The sequence below is a fragment of the Macrosteles quadrilineatus genome, unplaced genomic scaffold (assembly GCF_028750875.1).
Source record: "Macrosteles quadrilineatus isolate MER2022 unplaced genomic scaffold, UCM_ALF_1.0 Scaffold_1__1_contigs__length_201487025, whole genome shotgun sequence".
Taxonomy (NCBI): domain Eukaryota; kingdom Metazoa; phylum Arthropoda; class Insecta; order Hemiptera; family Cicadellidae; genus Macrosteles; species Macrosteles quadrilineatus.
In genome coordinates, this window is record NW_026542594.1 from 113,673,295 (window position 1) to 113,692,644 (window position 19,350).

Here is a 19,350-nt window from a genome sequence, read left to right on the forward strand (position 1 = left end):
GGCGATCCTCCCTCCAACTACTGCAAACTCCAAACTCCGAGGCTTACAAGGATAATAAGAATATGCCTACTTTCAACCTACGCCCATGCAGTGTCATTGAAGTTTATTTAAATAATATTCTGAAATTCTGTTGTCGTTTAAACTTCTGCACAACCAATATTAAATTGGAAAACCTGGAAAGGCCTATGTCAAAGAATTATATAACGTTAATCAATGTCTAAAAAAGTTATCAATACAAATAGGGTTAATAAAGTTATGAGGTGTATATAATTTGTAACAATTTCTAAACTTTGTGTGGACTTGAACCCTTCTAATATTAATTTTTAGTTAATTTTTTTGTGAGGAAACCTAAACAGATGCCCTTAAAACCATTTTTCTCTCGTATGAATCAAATTTACAAACTTGATTTTGTTTAAACATGGTAAAACGTTCAATGAATTTTATAAAAAGGAATTTACACTTAAATCATTTTTACTAATATTTTGGTTCCATTGTATGGCCATTTTAAAATTGCAAATGACTTACAGAAAGTTATACAAAATACTTTCTACTTAAACTATTACTTTTTCTTCCTACATTCTAGTGACAACGAGTATTCTCTTTCGCAAGACTGTTCACGTGTTATCGTGTTTAAGTTAGCATCTTTGAGAAATTCCTGTTTTATTTAATGGTTGAACCTATTGAATAGTCTTTCATGTGAATTTTAAACTATGCAAAATAGTTTCTCTTTTACCTTACATTCATTTGCTCATTTTTAGTTGTATTTAAATTTAAAAAAAATTAAAAATCCAAATTTGGGTTCATTTTTTAAAAATAAGTAAATTTTAAAATTAGTAGGATTTGATGTTTAAAATACATCGATGTCGTCAATGCAAAATATGCTATTCCAGTAAATCCTAGTTTGATATTAAAAGTATTGTGCTTAGTCACATTTTACCAGTATGTTATTATGACTAGTGGAGGTAGTTAAAGTGTGTATCATTTCTACCTTGGGACTTTACAATTAGGAATTAGAAGGTGATTATCAACATCATGGTGACTGATGATAGTGTATGACAAACCTGTTTTGATAATCAACTGTAGATGCACTACGAAACTCTCCAATTAGTTAATACAAATTTGGTTGGGTGAAACCCAAAATATCCTTGGATTGTTTTAAGATCATTTTCTTGCTTTTGCCATAATTAACCTTTTGGAGGTTCGGATAGCTAGTGTCAAGACATATTGACTACATTGTCTGTAAGCCGGACAACTTGTATAAAATGAGCAGGTAACAATAAATGATACGTCTAGTATTGATAACCACCACAGTAGTAAAATAAACATCCCGGTGGTTTCAACAAGTAATACAGTAATTTTCCTCTGTATCACCTCAATCATAATCGGTTTTGTGAACGTGTAACGTGAAATTGCAGCTAATATTTTTTTTTTTTTTCATTTTGATGCCCCCAGAAGCCGAAAACCCTTTTCGTTAGTGTGAGTTTATATATATACATATATATATTAATAATTGGAAACATTATAACAACATTAAGTACCCTTTTAAATTCATTTTAATTAAGAAACGACATGTTTCGACACTTAGGTCATAGTCATGTTTTTATACAAATACAATAACCTAGTTACTGTATAATTATTGTATTTGTATAAAAAACATTACAAACTATGCATAATTTGCCTTGTATCTGTAAATATGCTATATTTTTGTTTTTTTGTAATAATTAATAAGAACAATAGAAAATGACGGAGGATCAGTTGTAAAACTCCATTGTAAATAGATTCAAACATAAAAATTAAGCTGTTTGATAATCCATTTACAGGTAATTGAGAAATAGCTGTGTTTGAAAACATAAAATAATTCTTTGGGAAGCTAATTTTTGGACTTGAAACCTTTTATATGCATCATTACACTGCATTTACTTTGTACTTACGCCAAAAACATTTGTCTCACTGATGACCAGCCACCCTGTATATATATACAATAATAATAATATATAATATTATAGTATAGTAGTATGTGTGTGTGTGTGTGTTTTTTTTTTTTTTTTATGAACACGATATTTCGAGTTATTTTGGTCCGGCAGGAACGTAGTATAGCATAAACCAGAATGAGTTCGTGAACCAGCATGACCGGTTCATTAAATCGGGGTGTTATAGGGTTTTATCATTTTCAAAATTTCTTTTTTTCGTATCATTATAATGCCCAATGTACATTACAACCGTATTATGGAGCTTAAACAAACAAACAATATTGTACAGTACATTGAAGCATTGCCGTACGATTCAAGGTTACGTTGGTAATTCCAAAAAAGGTACGTTGAAAAGTCCTTTTTTATTCTTACAAGAAAAAGAAAACTGTTGTAGTTTGCTTTCTTTATGGATATATTTTGATAATATTTAGAAAATTTATTTTGTTGTCCTGTATCATTTACATTTGATCAAATCACTTTTTCCCTTCCTGAAGTAGAAACCCTAAGAACTCATTAAATCTAATTTTATTTAAATGGGCGATAATTCTGACATGTTTAAAGTTTGCTGTCCTTCTCGTTAGTAATGTACTCATTGAGCTAACGTTATGTATACTTTGGCATCAATCTGAGTCCAGTTATATTGAACATGTATTTATACAAGGCCCCTATAGAGAAGGAAGTCCCTGAAGATTCGATTAATTTGAGGATTTGTTTTGCTAGGGATATTTTGGTTTCCCTATACGTCATCGGTTTTGAGGGAGTATAAGTTCAACTGTTTCTATAATAATTTTGATAATTCATGTTTAAGTAACTTTATCTCGGAAACATATAGGTTCATTCAAATGGTTAGGAACGTGTATGAGCGTGTGATTTCAAAAGTTTCAACTCACAACATGTACATACACGTAAACATATTTGGGATGAAGAAAATGACATGGAAAATAGTGGAAGCCAGTGTCCACTATCAGCTTGTGTAGACCTGTGGTAGAGTGTACCCAGAGATCAAAGGTCTGGGGATACCCAGGACCTAGAGCACGCAGTACACCTCTGCCGCAGTAGACCAGTAGTCCAGTAGACGCAGCCACAGCACCATCACCATGTCCACACTCCTCGCAGTCACGCTGGCCTTGGTCACAGTCAACAATGTCCTCGCCATCACACAAGTCAACGAATGTTCAGGTAATCCTCCTGCATCTATTGTTACCGGTGATCAAACTAAATTATACTCCGTGTTTATTATTATTTCTACGTTTTACCACGAAATGAGTCGATCTGTAGAGCTAGAGCATCGCAACTGATGAAATATCAATGAATCTAGTTTCGTTGAGGGTGATATTTTGTGTTCATCAATTTTATATCATGCATTTCCTATTTTAAAATTCTTTAGGGAGGTGTTTTTGTATGTTTATTGCAAGTTGAACTAATTTGGCTGGCTTTAACTTATTAGTATATTTTTACTACTTATAAAAACGTATTCATTGCAAGTTATGAAATTCTAGGAGACTATTTTTTCTTCTATCAGCATTATTCTACATCGCTATTATGTATGCGTAAGTTCAATTTCTGTGAACCAAACGGTATCATATGAAGAACAACATCTTAAGTACAAAATAAATTTTATTTCTGTTTTTGTTGATTGTTAAATTATAAAAGTTTACGTCTTCTTTACTTGTTAATACGTCCTGAAAATAGGTTAAAATAGTCTACAAAGTATTGAAAAAAACTTTACTAAACCATTAATAGTTTTTGTTTCTGTTATGATTATTAAAATGTAAAATGCACATCGTAAACCACCTTTTGTTAAATAAACATAAAACTTATGACAATTGATCAGTTTGTCAAAGTGATAAAATATATGCAATTCACAACAAATTATAAAACCTCCTGATTTATACAAAATCTGTTTCCAATGTTTTTAATCAAGTGTTTAAAGCTTTACATATGTTTATTGTGGAAATTGGGGTAGTCTAGTCAATATATTCATAATTGTGAGTAATTGGATTTCATACAAGTCGTTTTTCTCATTTAATTTCGTACTTTGGCCTATACACAATGTATAAAACAGTAATTTTTATCAGTTTCCTTATTTTTATATCCGCAGTCATACGTTAACAAATAGTTACTGTACGGCTACTGGCATATTAGTGGAGAGCCTGCAATTCCAACAACCTACAAATTATTACCTACAACTGTAATACTGTGTGTTTATCACATCATTCTGACCATAGGGCGTTATTAAAAACGCATTAGTAATACGCTCTTGTACGTAACAAAAGAACAATGCAGCTATAAAAAATTATCAGTTTCTTGTTGGCTGAATTCAGGTATAATCACTAATCAGGTTAATATTACGATAACAACAAATGTCAAAGTTACTACCCAGAATTGTTTTAGTTAACGTGATGGTTTCGTGATTTACCATTTAGACATTTTGAATTGTTTATATACTTCTTTTCCTATACATTTCGGTTTATATGTTTATTACTAGGTTCGTATCATTGAAAACCTTAATATGTTTTTAATTAGCTATGATTTTAAATCAAATTCAATTATAATTTCAATTTCTAGAGTCAAAGTTAGAGCCACGTGATTTGTTTACACTTAAATAAATATCATTGGTCAAATATTATAGAAAATCAAAATCACCAGCCGTGGCTTGCGATCTAAGTACATTTTTGTGCAGCTAAAAATTGGGATACTATAAAAAATGTATCGATGTTCAGGGTTGTTTACTGTAATTTGCACTTCATAAGTTTATCAAATAAATGTATCTGTGGTGGGGATTTAAAACTACCCACGTTTCTGTTTAGGGCCTAACCTCCTGTGCGCGATCATACATGTTGAGGAGGAAGGCTGTGTTATCATGTTTGATCAAGTCAAGTAACAGGTGATAACATACATTGTTTGAACACATGTTTTTTATTCACGTTTGGTATTTAATTATCTATGTTTTATCACATTTGAATATTTTATTGTCTATTGAAAATAATGATCTAATATGAAATAAATTTGTTGAGCTCTACCAAGTACAGTGTTGACATTTGAAATTGAGTTCTTTAGAGAGCGGTCCATACAGGACGTACAGATTATTTTGAACAAAATCATGTTCGGATTGGCGTTTATGAAAGACCAATTTTAATATGAAAACAGTTTACAGAAAATAGTAGAGCACTAGGGTAGGTATTGGTAGTGCTATTACATTAATTGACCTCTGTCCAAAAGTTTATGAGCAATATTTACTTGTAATCTGTCACTTTTGATTTTGTTTAAAGAGTACATTCAAAATGTGTACCTCGAACTGCCACAAATAATACAACACGGGTGTTTCTGTAGGCCATAGCAGTGGCAAGCGGCTAGAAGTGAACATACACGGCTGTGAGGCGCCTCCCTGCGTCCTCAAGAAGAACACCAACGCGACTGTGGAGATCAGATTTGTACCTGGTAAGTTCATTAATCATTACTAAACGGCCCAGTGCGTAATAAAGAGTTTGTATTACGGTATTTTCGCACTCGTAGTACGGGACTTCTACTTTAAAAATAAATATAGTATATAGGTAGCATTATACATTAGTAATTAACATTTAGGCTATTTATACATTTATTATTTGTAAATAACCCTTTTCTAGAATCAGCGTGCATCTGTTATCTAAACTTAAAAGTATATAATTTACATTTGAAGAACTACAGGTATCAGAGCCTTTACAATATTTGGACTTTAAGTTAAAGGTCTTTATTGAAAATATCTGCTGACCGATACTTTTCTTCGGGAGTTAGTATCTTCTAAGACTAATCATTAATCAACGGTTTTTATCAAAATATGTTTAATAATATAAATTAGTATCTCATAGTTGGATTGTAATACTTTTAATACTTTGTGAGAGCTCGCCCCGTGGTCGAAAACTCGACCAAAAGTATGTATTGTGCAAACTTCTCTATTTTCACTCCGCGCTGTAAATAATACATGTTATTGGAATTTCTTCCATTTGTTTTGATTTTCTGTTTATATTTTGTTGTTTTCGTCACCAACATGGCAACCCATAAGGTCCATGTTAATTTTTTTTTTTTTAATTTTTGAGCTATTTCTGAGCCTATCTTAATTTATAAAGGGCACATCTACACGAAAATATCTTTCATTTGGGACCAACCGCGTGTAATTCGATCCAGTAGTATACGACCAGGCTAGCTGTTTTTCAACAGTTTTTTTTCGTATGATAAGAAAATTCTGAAATGGCGATTATACAAATAGCTATTCATCTGATCAGCTCCTTTATTTCTTTTTTTTACAATGTCGTTGTTATTTTGTATTACCGATATGGTGATCCATGGTTATTTCACAATATTTCACATTGACCTTACACTATTAACATGGTCCTTTGTCAATAAGAATTTAATATTTTCTATTTTACTTTTTCAATTAGTCTAGATATGCTGCTATCGTAGTTTGGTACAATTTGCTACATGTCGGTACAATTTACCGGTGTGGTGATTTAAATTTACAGCAGAATTAAATCAAATAATTGTTGGGCACAAAAAAATGTCTATAGCTATTGTTTTACAAATCAATATGCAATTGCTCTTCTGTGCGTCTTTCATAGCGGATCCGTGGTAAAGTAACCTTGATATCGGTTCCTCATTCTCCTGTAATGGGTTCCAAGGGCGTGACGAAGTTATTGTTTGTTCAGCCAAACATCTTCAAACAAGCAACACCACCTCATCACCCTACTGTACGAGGAAATTTGTCACTAAAAGGAACAAACAGCGATATTTCCTTGTTGATTATTGTCAGTTTCAATAAAAAATACAATCTTTAGTAAATGTAAAAGCAAGAATAGAAACAAAACTAACCCAGATATCTTGTGGACCTATTTAAAAACTCTGAAGTAAATTACAGACAAAAAAACCTGTTGATGAACTAAAACTTTCTCGGTGATTCTGCAGACATTGAATAATAGGGTTAAGTAATCTGAAAGCTATCCTAGATGTTGAAGTACCTAGTCAAATTACTGACGGCATTTTAGTTTATTGAAGGCAATTGAGTAGTAACGTTATATTTCTCGTAAAAGAACACGTTCACACCATGTACTGCTGCTGAACCATATTATATACTATAGGAATTGATTGTACGATAGCATTTGGATAGTGATAGTGAGATTGTCTTGTTACAGGTCATGTAGAAATATTGTCTTATTTATAAACAATCCATCTGCAGTTTTATTAACGATATGAAAATAACTATCTATTCTAGCGCAAAATAGTCTAACTAACCTCTGCAGATGTGTACAAATTGTTATTTTCATTTGTTTAATGAGGATTGAATCCAATAGATTCATCACATACTGTGCCAAATATGTTGTGTCTGATTGTTTCATTGTTATCTATATTAAATAATCTGTTTACAAAATTAAAAATTTTTAATCAAGATATAAAGAAGTATTTTTTATTTTTATTTTTTAATAGTTATCCCAGGCTCAATAATGAGTGATAAGGTACACAATTGAGGAATGAAATGTTTATGGAAATGGTTATTTTAATGAAAACGAGTGTTTATTTAAGCAAGGCAAACTCCATATTGAGTTTCAGCTCTGGGGAAATCGGGTAAAAGTTGTCAGAATCTATAACAGAGGAGTCCCAACTTGTTGAATGCATTATAAGGATTCTCAGGGGATCCTTACTTTTACATTTTGAAATTTTGTGTTTTTAACAAAATGTCTTGATAATTTTAGAATAATAAATTTTCTATTTCGATCCATAGTCATTTACTTATAATGAAAAACATTGGTTGGATTTAATTCACTGTTGATTTAATAGTTTCTCTTCTTGCTCATTACCTATATATTATGTGTTGCTAAATTTAAAAGTTACCAAACAAATTGTTTCTGAAAAATTAATCCTTATTTACAATAAAAAAATTTCTTTTTAATGTACTTTTTTTATAGTTTATAAAATATTTTTTTTGTCGTCTTTTAACTAGATTAATAACTGGATTGATTGATGCACTTTTATATAATGATCATTTTGATGTATACAACAGGAAATTGATTTGGGTACTGTATAAAGTTTCAAAGATATGAGACAGAGACAGTAAAATATCGGTCATAAAATAATTACAACAACAAACACTAAGAAAGTAGAAAAATATATATGTAATAGAATTCATAACAAGAGTAGGAAATGAGTCATTACATTTGAGACAATATAATTGAAGTGCATGAGCACTTTGTATAATATGGTCAAGAATATGTAATTACCCTCTTTTACTCTTTTATTTAACGTTACTTTTTGCTACTTTATTTACAAATAAACATTGTAATATATCTTTAATCGAAATAGTTAGGAAGCAATCGTTTGTATCAAACAGTTTAGCATTTCTTAGGTTATGCCTCCTATTTTAAGTTTAAGTTTACATTAAATACAATTTTGGTTGTTGCAAATTGAAACAGTTGATGAAATAATAACAAATTAATGTATGATTGTTTTTGTCAGCAAAATCCAAAAAAGATGGTCAACGTTACTTTTGCATAGTAAACATTCTTTATGCGTAATAGCACAGATAATATAACCCCTTCTGTGGTAATAGACAATGTAATGATGAATGTTCACAGGTGACAAACATGTAACAAAAACAGACTTTTCACATTAGGTAGCGAAAAAGTACTTTACAAATAAATGGAAATTAAGAAAAGAATCTACTTACAATGTGCAATCAATCTGTATATTCTCTAGTCAGAGTTTGAATACAATTTATGCAATATAAATCTCTCTCAGCAAAGTAGAAATAAACCAATCAACACACAATGTGCAATCACTCGATAGATTCTCTAGTCAGAGTTTAACACACTTCATGCAACATTGCACTCTTCAGTGATGTGCAAGTAAACCAATCAACACACAATGTGCAATCACTCTATAGATTCTATAGTCAGAGTTTAACACACTTTATGCAACATAGCACTCCTTCAGTGATGTGGAAGTAAACCAATCAACACACAATGTGCAATCACTCTATAGATTCTATAGTCAGAGTTTAACACACTTTATGCAACATAGCACTCCTTCAGTGATGTGGAAGTAAACCAATCAACACACAATGTGCAATCAATCTATAGATTCTATAGTCAGAGTTTAACACACTTTATGCAACATAGCACTCCTTCAGTGATGTGGAAGTAAACCAATCAACACACAATGTGCAATCAATCTATAGATTCTATAGTCAGAGTTTAACACACTTTATGCAACATAGCACTCCTTCAGTGATGTGGAAGTAAACCAATCAACACACAATGTGCAATCACTCTATAGATTCTATAGTCAGAGTTTAACACACTTTATGCAACATAGCACTCCTTCAGTAATGTAGAAGTAAACCAATCAACACACAATGTGCAATCACTCTATACATTCTCTAGTCATAGTTTAACACACTTTATGCAACATAGCACTCCTTCAGTGATGTGGAAGTAAACCAATCAACACACAATGTGCAATCACTCTATAGATTCTCTAGTTAGAGTTTAACACACTTTATGCAACATAGCACTCCTTCAGTGATGTGGAAGTAAACCAATCAACACACAATGTACAATCACTCTATAGATTCTCTAGTCATAGTTTAACACACTTTATGCAACATAGCACTCCTTCAGTGATGTGGAAGTAAACCAATCAACACACAATGTGCAATCACTCTATAGATTCTATAGTCAGAGTTTAACACACTTTAAGCAACATAGCACTCCTTCAGTGATGTGGAAGTAAACCAATCAACACACAATGTGCAATCACTCTATAGATTCTCTAGTCAGAGTTTAACACACTTTATGCAACATAGCACTCCTTCAGTGATGTGGAAGTAAACCAATCAACACACAATGTGCAATCACTCTATAGATTCTATAGTCAGAGTTTAACACACTTTATGCAACATAGCACTCCTTCAGTGATGTGGAAGTAAACCAATCAACACACAATGTGCAATCAATCTATAGATTCTATAGTCAGAGTTTAACACACTTTATGCAACATAGCACTCCTTCAGTGATGTGGAAGTAAACCAATCAACACACAATGTGCAATCACTGTATAGATTCTATAGTCAGAGTTTAACACACTTTATGCAACATAGCACTCCTTCAGTGATGTGGAAGTAAACCAATCAACACACAATGTGCAATCACTCTATAGATTCTCTAGTTAGAGTTTAACACACTTTATGCAACATACCACTCCTTCAGTGATGGGGAAGTAAACCAATCAACACACAACGTGCAATCACTCTATACATTCTCTAGTTAGAGTTTAACACACTTCATGCAACATAGCACTCCTTCAGTGATGTAACAGTAAACCAATCAACACACAACGTGCAATCACTCTATACATTCTCTAGTTAGAGTTTAACACACTTTATGCAACATAGCACTCCTTCAGTGATGTGGAAGTAAACCAATCAACACACAATGTACAATCACTCTATACATTCTCTAGTCAGAGTTTAACACACTTTATGCAACATAGCACTCCTTCAGTGATGTGGAAGTAAACAAATCAACACACAATGTACAATCACTCTATAGATTCTATAGTCAGAGTTTAACACACTTTATGCAACATAGCACTCCTTCAGTGATGTGGACGTAAACCAATCAACACACAATGTGCAATCACTGTATAGATTCTATAGTCAGAGTTTAACACACTTTATGCAACATAGCACTCCTTCAGTGATGTGGAAGTAAACCAATCAATACACAATGTGCAATCACTCTATACGTTCTATAGTCAGAGTTTAACACACTTTATGCAACATAGCACTCCTTCAGTGATGTGGAAGTAAACCAATCAACACACAATGTGCAATCACTCTATAGATTCTATAGTCAGAGTTTAACACACTTTATGCAACATAGCACTCCTTCAGTGATGTGGAAGTAAACCAATCAACACACAATGTGCAATCACTCTATAGATTCTCTAGTTAGAGTTTAACACACTTTATGCAACATAGCACTCCTTCAGTGATGTGGAAGTAAACCAAACAACACACAATGTACAATCACTCTATACATTCTCTAGTCAGAGTTTAACACACTTTATGCAACATAGCACTCCTTCAGTGATGTGGAAGTAAACCAATCAACACACAACGTGCAATCACTCTATACATTCTCTAGTTAGAGTTTAACACACTTTATGCAACATACCACTCCTTCAGTGATGTGGAAGTAAACCAATCAACACACAACGTACAATCACTCTATACATTCTCTAGTCAGAGTTTAACATACTTTATGCAACATAGCACTCCTTCAGTGATGTGGAAGTAAACCAATCAACACACAACGTGCAATCACTCTATACATTCTCTACTTAGAGTTTAACACACTTTATGCAACATAGCACTCCTTCAGTGATGTGGAAGTAAACCAATCAACACACAACGTGCAATCACTCTATACATTCTCTAGTCAGAGTTTAACACACTTTATGCAACATAGCACTCCTTCAGTGATGTGGAAGTAAACCAATCAACACACAATGTGCAATCACTCTATAGATTCTATAGTCAGAGTTTAACACACTTTAAGCAACATAGCACTCCTTCAGTGATGTGGAAGTAAACCAATCAACACACAATGTGCAATCACTCTATGGATTCTCTAGTCAGAGTTTAACACACTTTATGCAACATAGCACTCCTTCAGTGATGTGGAAGTAAACCAATCAACACACAATGTGCAATCACTCTATAGATTCTATAGTCAGAGTTTAACACACTTTATGCAACATAGCACTCCTTCAGTGATGTGGAAGTAAACCAATCAACACACAATGTGCAATCAATCTATAGATTCTATAGTCAGAGTTTAACACACTTTATGCAACATAGCACTCCTTCAGTGATGTGGAAGTAAACCAATCAACACACAATGTGCAATCACTGTATAGATTCTATAGTCAGAGTTTAACACACTTTATGCAACATAGCACTCCTTCAGTGATGTGGAAGTAAACCAATCAACACACAATGTGCAATCACTCTATAGATTCTCTAGTTAGAGTTTAACACACTTTATGCAACATACCACTCCTTCAGTGATGGGGAAGTAAACCAATCAACACACAACGTGCAATCACTCTATACATTCTCTAGTTAGAGTTTAACACACTTCATGCAACATAGCACTCCTTCAGTGATGTAACAGTAAACCAATCAACACACAACGTGCAATCACTCTATACATTCTCTAGTTAGAGTTTAACACACTTTATGCAACATAGCACTCCTTCAGTGATGTGGAAGTAAACCAATCAACACACAATGTACAATCACTCTATACATTCTCTAGTCAGAGTTTAACACACTTTATGCAACATAGCACTCCTTCAGTGATGTGGAAGTAAACAAATCAACACACAATGTACAATCACTCTATAGATTCTATAGTCAGAGTTTAACACACTTTATGCAACATAGCACTCCTTCAGTGATGTGGAAGTAAACCAATCAACACACAATGTGCAATCACTGTATAGATTCTATAGTCAGAGTTTAACACACTTTATGCAACATAGCACTCCTTCAGTGATGTAGAAGTAAACCAATCAATACACAATGTGCAATCACTCTATACGTTCTATAGTCAGAGTTTAACACACTTTATGCAACATAGCACTCCTTCAGTGATGTGGAAGTAAACCAATCAACACACAATGTGCAATCACTCTATAGATTCTATAGTCAGAGTTTAACACTTTATGCAACATAGCACTCCTTCAGTGATGTGGAAGTAAACCAATCAACACACAATGTGCAATCACTCTATAGATTCTCTAGTTAGAGTTTAACACACTTTATGCAACATAGCACTCCTTCAGTGATGTGGAAGTAAACCAATCAACACACAATGTACAATCACTCTATACATTCTCTAGTCAGAGTTTAACACACTTTATGCAACATAGCACTCCTTCAGTGATGTGGAAGTAAACCAATCAACACACAACGTGCAATCACTCTATACATTCTCTAGTTAGAGTTTAACACACTTTATGCAACATACCACTCCTTCAGTGATGTGGAAGTAAACCAATCAACACACAACGTACAATCACTCTATACATTCTCTAGTCAGAGTTTAACATACTTTATGCAACATAGCACTCCTTCAGTGATGTGGAAGTAAACCAATCAACACACAACGTGCAATCACTCTATACATTCTCTACTTAGAGTTTAACACACTTTATGCAACATAGCACTCCTTCAGTGATGTGGAAGTAAACCAATCAACACACAACGTGCAATCACTCTATACATTCTCTAGTTAGAGTTTAACACACTTTATGCAACATAGCACTCCTTCAGTGATGTGGAAGTAAACCAATCAACACACAATGTGCAATCACTCTATAGATTATCTAGTTAGAGTTTAACACACTTTATGCAACATAGCACTCCTTCAGTGATGTGGAAGTAAACCAATCAACACACAATGTACAATCAGTCTATACATTCTATAGTCAGAGTTTAACACACTTTATGCAACATAGCACTCCTTCAGTGATGTGGAAGTAAACTAATCAACACACAATAAACAATCACTCTACAGATTCTCTAGTTAGAGTTGAACACACTTTATGCAACATAGCACTCCTTCAGTGATGTGGAAGTAAATTAATCAACACACAATCACCTCACTACTGTATCTTGAGCTAAAGCCCCCCCCCCCTCATGTTTGTACTGATATCTGATAGTTTCTGTTTTTTTCTAAAACGTCCTTTAAAATAATATAAAAATATTTTATAGGTCATAATATAAATATAAAATATATAAGTTATAAATATTTGAATTACTATTGTTCAAAGTTGTAAAAGTTTTAAATTACATTTTATTTCACCTATACTTTAAGTGTTTATGATTTCTATGGTCCATCATATGAAATTATATCTGTTATATAAGGCACAAGATATTATCAAAGCACAAATCACATTTCCTTGACACACAAAATAATGTGTCACACTTCTTAATAAGTGGTGCTGTCAATATAGTATGTTATATCAAAAGTGATTAAAATTAATGTATTACAAGTGCAAAATAATTATGTACTCATACTAACACTAATGTATTTTCCAGTCCAAAAAGTAGAAAAGCTGGTGAACAGAGTGTTTGCAAGGGTGATCTTCCCTCTGCCATTCGTTGGTGTGGATGGTGAGTCGTCGTGTGACAGCATCTACCTGCCTACTGGAGGCAAGGCTGGGTGCCCTGTGGATGCTGGGACTGAGTATCTCTACAAACAGTCGTTTGAAATACACTCCTACTATCCATCGGTCAGTCTTTCATAGTGGAACCTTGATAACAAGACCATCAATAACAAGTCTCCCTTTATTAGTCCAGTAAATCTGTTAGAAAAAATGGGTTTGCTGTGCAAAAGGTCGGGTAGTTCTGATTTTTGGATATGTTGTTAGTATTGGGCCCATAACATAAAATCCAAGTTATCCACCTCGAGATACTGCCGCTCGCCGCGGGGCGCGCCACTTGTTATCGAAATATCAAAACTATGACAATTCCTATTGTTTTTCACTCAATCTTGCGAACCGTTAAATTTATCGAAAATTTTATATTATTACATTAAAGAAGAATAAATTTGTGACAGTTTAAGCCCAACAGCAAGTATGTAGCGTAAATAATGGTCAAAATACAGACCATCAAAATAAATAAATTTTCCAAATACGAATAAAAATTGTGGTTTTTTTCAATATTTCCACAATATAGTTTTTTGTAGCAAACACCGTATTGATTTCTGAGAGTATGCCAGTTTATTTGCTATTAATAGAAAATAAATGAAAGTATGAATGAAAATACCCCCACCTCAGCAAACCTGCAGACTAAGCGAATTTCCATTTGCTTGATTTGATTTTTACAAACCTATTTAAATAACATTAGGTTTAACTGGTACCTAGGTTTGCTGCTATAGGGAGGGTAATATATTATATAAAATAATAATAGTATGATAAGAAACAAATAAATTTACCCAATTTTATAAAAATGTGTCTATAAATAAGGAAAAAACAATAATTAAAAATCTTCGCTATTGTAATAACTTGAGGTTTTTACATTTACATTTTTTTAATTTTCTCCGTAACCAATAACTGTAAAAGACATTTTTATGTACTAAATTATTTGTTTTTAAGCTCTACAAAATTCTTTATTGATACAATTGTAAAATTGTATGTTTTGAGGGTTAAAAATGAAAAAAAAAATATATTCTTACCGGCAAAATACCTATAAAGCAACCGTTCCTATGGCCTTATCATGCCGATCATGCTTTTAATAACTCGTTTTAATAAATAAATGTACGTTTACATGATTCAATGATTTATAATAGGATAAGTCACTTACAATACAAATTAAATTATAAATAGTTCATCTCTTGATTCACAAATAAAAGTAATGTTTGTACCAAATTCCACTAAATCGGATGATTTTTGGGAATCATCGTGCTAACGGACGATAATAACTTTTTTGGATACAGTTAAGTAAAATATTATTTTTTTTTGGAGCCGGGGTCTGCAAAAAACTCACCTAGTTTGAAAATTTATTTATTTATTGTACTAGATACAAACTACTGTTCAACGACTGATACCATAGAGAAGGCTATGCTGATACATTAAATGAAAGGTAATAAAATAAAAGTTATTTTAACACTATCGCACCTCAATATGCGAACCATTTGTAGCCCTGTAGACATGCAAGCTATTTTTACTCATTTTTATCATTAATATTTTATTATTTGTATTATAATTTATTACCAAAACTATGTTCAAGGTCAAATAGGTGTACGCAACTTATTGCCAACGTATGAAAGTAAAACTTTGAAGTATACTCTACACAGCACGAAATTATTATTACTCATCCATTTGAACAATAGTATCAGACCAAATTCCACACCAGAACTTATCTGTACGTCTTGTAGTGAAATTTCCGATCTTTGTGAACTTTTTGTGTTCTTCAATATCAATCATGTATTTCAATTCATATTCAGCATGTCCTGTATAGATGGGCGCACTTGGCGTTGAAAAATTACCCGCTGCATGGAAGATCTGTAGAGTGATTGTAATTGGAAGATTTTATCTTTCCTGATCTTTCAGCCTCAATAAACTGTTAACTATGTTAAACTGTTTTATTTTGTTTTCATGTGAAAGTATTGTGCCCAAAGCTTAGCTTAAATGTTTATGTATAAACATTTGACAGCTTTGGGAAGAATAGTTTTGCCGTTGAAGGTATATTTTGAAGGTCTTTTTTTCGGCATGTAAACCTACATTTATTAAAACGAGTTCGCGAAGCATGATCAGGCCATGGGAACGGTTGCTTTATGGGGTATTTCGTTAAGAACGGGTTTTTGGTATTTTTGACCCTCAAAACATACAATTTTACAATGTATCTCCAAACCATTTTGTAGAGCTTAAAAACAAATAATTTAGTACATTAAAATGTTTCTTTACAGTTATTGGTTACGGAGAACATTAACAAATGTAAATGTAAAAACCTCAAGTTATTACAATAGCGAAGATTTTTAATTATTGTTTTTTCCTTATTTATAGACACATTTTTATAAAATTGGGTAAATTTATTTGTTTCTTATCATACTATTATTATTTTATATAATATATTACCCTCCCTATAGCAGCAAACCTAGGTACCAGTTAAACCTAATGTTATTTAAATAGGTTTGTAAAAATCAAATCAAGCAAATGGAAATTCGCTTAGTCTGCAGGTTTCTGAGGTGGGGGTATTTTCATTCATACTTTCATTTATTTTCTATTTAATAGCAAATAAACTGTCATACTCTCTGAATCTATACGGTGTTTGCTTCAAACAACTATATTGTGAAAATATTGAAAAACCATAATTTTTATACGTATTTGGAAAATTTATTTATTTTGATAATCTGTATTTTGACCATTATTTACGCTACATACTTGCTGTTGGGCTTAAACTGTCACAAATTTATTCTTCTTTAATGTAATAATATAAAATTTTCGATAAAATCAGCGGTTCGCAAGATTGAGTGAAAAACAATAGGAATTGCCATAGTTTTGATATTTCGATAACAAGTGGCGCGCCCCGCGGCGAGCGGCAGTATCTCGAGGTGGATAACTTGGATTTTATGTTATGGGCCCAATACTAACAACATATCCAAAAATCAGAACTACCCGACCTTTTGCATACCAAAATGTCTTATTTTACTGGACTATATAACAAGTGTCATTTTCTAATACCCTTGAATTTTATCTTACCCCTAATCACATGTTTTTGTAAACCTCGATAACAAGTCAGCCTTGACAACAAAACTTATTTAATAATCCCCATGAGAGTCTTGTTATAAAGGTTCTACTGTAGTACTGTGTAAAAACAAAACTAAAGAAATATACATTGAAAGAATCATGGAAATAGAAAAAGTAGAGTATATGACAAAAAGGGGGAAAAATGCAAAATTTCAAAAATTCAAAAAAGCAATGTACATTAAAATTGCTTACTGCTGTCTATTAATCACAACAACTTTAGTTTTTGTATGGTAAAAAGTTACTTACAGTATAATTTTCTTTTACTGTGCTAGCTGAGACAGAGTATGCATATTTATATAAACTCTGTTCATTTTCTTCAAATCAATACATTAAAATGTTTTATTTACTACATTTTTTATTTTTACTTGTATATTAGTTCATTCTTATATCAAACTACCTCTTTCTCAGAAAACCACCATACCAAACCAATTTTATTTACATCAATAGTTCAATCATGTGGGGGGAGCATAGAGAAGTGTTACAGAGTAACATGCTTATGGGAAAACCATGTGCACTAGCTCCGGTATGGTGGTGCGGAAATGTAGTAGTAGTAAGCTAGGAAGAGCCCGAACGGCAATGGTCACATGGCACAATTTTACAGCAGTTTTAGTGCTCAGGGTCTTCCTACTATGTGAGAGCTGTAGTACATAGTATGGAGAGCGGAAGGAGACGACAATAGAATTTGCCCTAGACACCAGAGACTGGTGCTAGACACCACTTAAGTGCGCCATTGAGTGTTTACTCTGTATCTTTCTCCTCTTTGGAGGGAGGGATAGTACACCAGTAAGTCAAGCTCTGAGACAGGGACCTAGACAATCTCTCAGACACAAAACTTTAAATCAAGACTAAATATACTTATGTAATTAATATACAATAACACCCATATAGCTCGCAGACTGTGTCAATGTGTTTTTAAAGCACACTAGGAGCAAGTAGTGTTATTTCCTGTCATGTGGACTACAGTAACTCTCAAAGACAGTCCACACAATTTGCTCTAGGGCCATCAATTTAGGCTACTACTCACTAGAGACTCAAACTTAACTGCACATGATACAAGTTGAAAACAAAAACAAACTCACGCTCTTATTTGACCTATGTCAAGCAACCATAAATAAATATTTGCATTTCAATACTAGAGAAACTTTCTTTACAACATTCAGAACTCATTATCTGCAAAGCAGTTAGTCTCATTCGATTCCATTAACTCTTTTGGTCCAATACTGAGGCATAAGGCATATTCTCATGTTATGTTTGTATGTTACAGATCAGTCCTACTGTTCACTGGGCCCTCCTTGATAGTGATAGTGGTGAAAGTGTTGTCTGCTTTGAAGTCAAATCTAGTATTCAGTCATAGACCAGATCAAATCTAGAAAAATATAGTGAAATAATATAAGTTTTTACCATTTGATAGTTAACGATTATCGATTAGTGCTTGTTGTTTTTAAATACTTTTGTTTACTTATACTTTTGTAAGTTTTAAGTCTTCAAATAAAATATTTTATTATAATATTAATGGCTTTTTTAGTTCCATGAACATTGTACTGTACATCATTAGTAATTATAATAATCAATAGGTATAATCTGTTGTTTTATACCTAGGAACATAGCTATCAAATATTTTCATGAGTGTGACTTTTCTTAACTGGCAAAAGCTATTTTACTTTTAATGGTAAAAGTAACTAACCAGTTTTAGTATATGAAACTTGATTTTCTGTCAAAGTCTGATGAATTTCGGTTTTCCTTGGTAAAGCACATAATCAGGATAATTTTCTTCTGGAAAGTGTTGCAACCGAGTTTGGTTCATTTATATTTTTTGTTAGGGTTAATTCACTAAAATCTCAAATTAAAGTTTTACAGATGCTCATTAAATTGATTTGTGTACTTTTTTAATCATGAATTTCATTACCAAAATGGCCACTCTTTAATATTAGCCTAATAATGATTTCAAAACCGTTTCTTGTGTTTTTGATTTTTGCAAAACTGTTTCTTAAGCATGCTTTTATGGGGATCCGTTTCTCCCAGGACCAAATGG

General features: G+C 32.6%; 1 protein-coding gene across 1 annotated transcript; it reads left to right on the top strand.

Annotated features, from left to right (window-relative positions):
* Positions 1 to 3,003: 3,003 nt before the first annotated feature.
* On the top strand, positions 3,004 to 18,827 carry LOC128982876 (ecdysteroid-regulated 16 kDa protein-like). Its single transcript, XM_054401927.1, has 4 exons — positions 3,004 to 3,149; positions 5,304 to 5,411; positions 14,107 to 14,300; positions 18,583 to 18,827. The coding sequence occupies exons 1-4, from the start codon at positions 3,068 to 3,070 to the stop codon at positions 18,670 to 18,672; spliced, it is 474 nt and encodes a 157-aa protein (XP_054257902.1). The 5' UTR covers positions 3,004 to 3,067; the 3' UTR covers positions 18,673 to 18,827.
* Positions 18,828 to 19,350: the final 523 nt, after the last annotated feature.

Coding starts and splice junctions, on each gene's coding strand:
- LOC128982876 (XM_054401927.1), top strand. CDS start 3,068: ATGTCCACACTCCTCGCAGTCACGCTGGCCTTGGTCACAGTCAACAAT. Junction 5,412..14,106: donor GGAGATCAGATTTGTACCTG/GTAAGTTCATTA, acceptor TGTATTTTCCAG/TCCAAAAAGTAGAAAAGCTG. Junction 14,301..18,582: donor TACACTCCTACTATCCATCG/GTCAGTCTTTCA, acceptor TGTATGTTACAG/ATCAGTCCTACTGTTCACTG.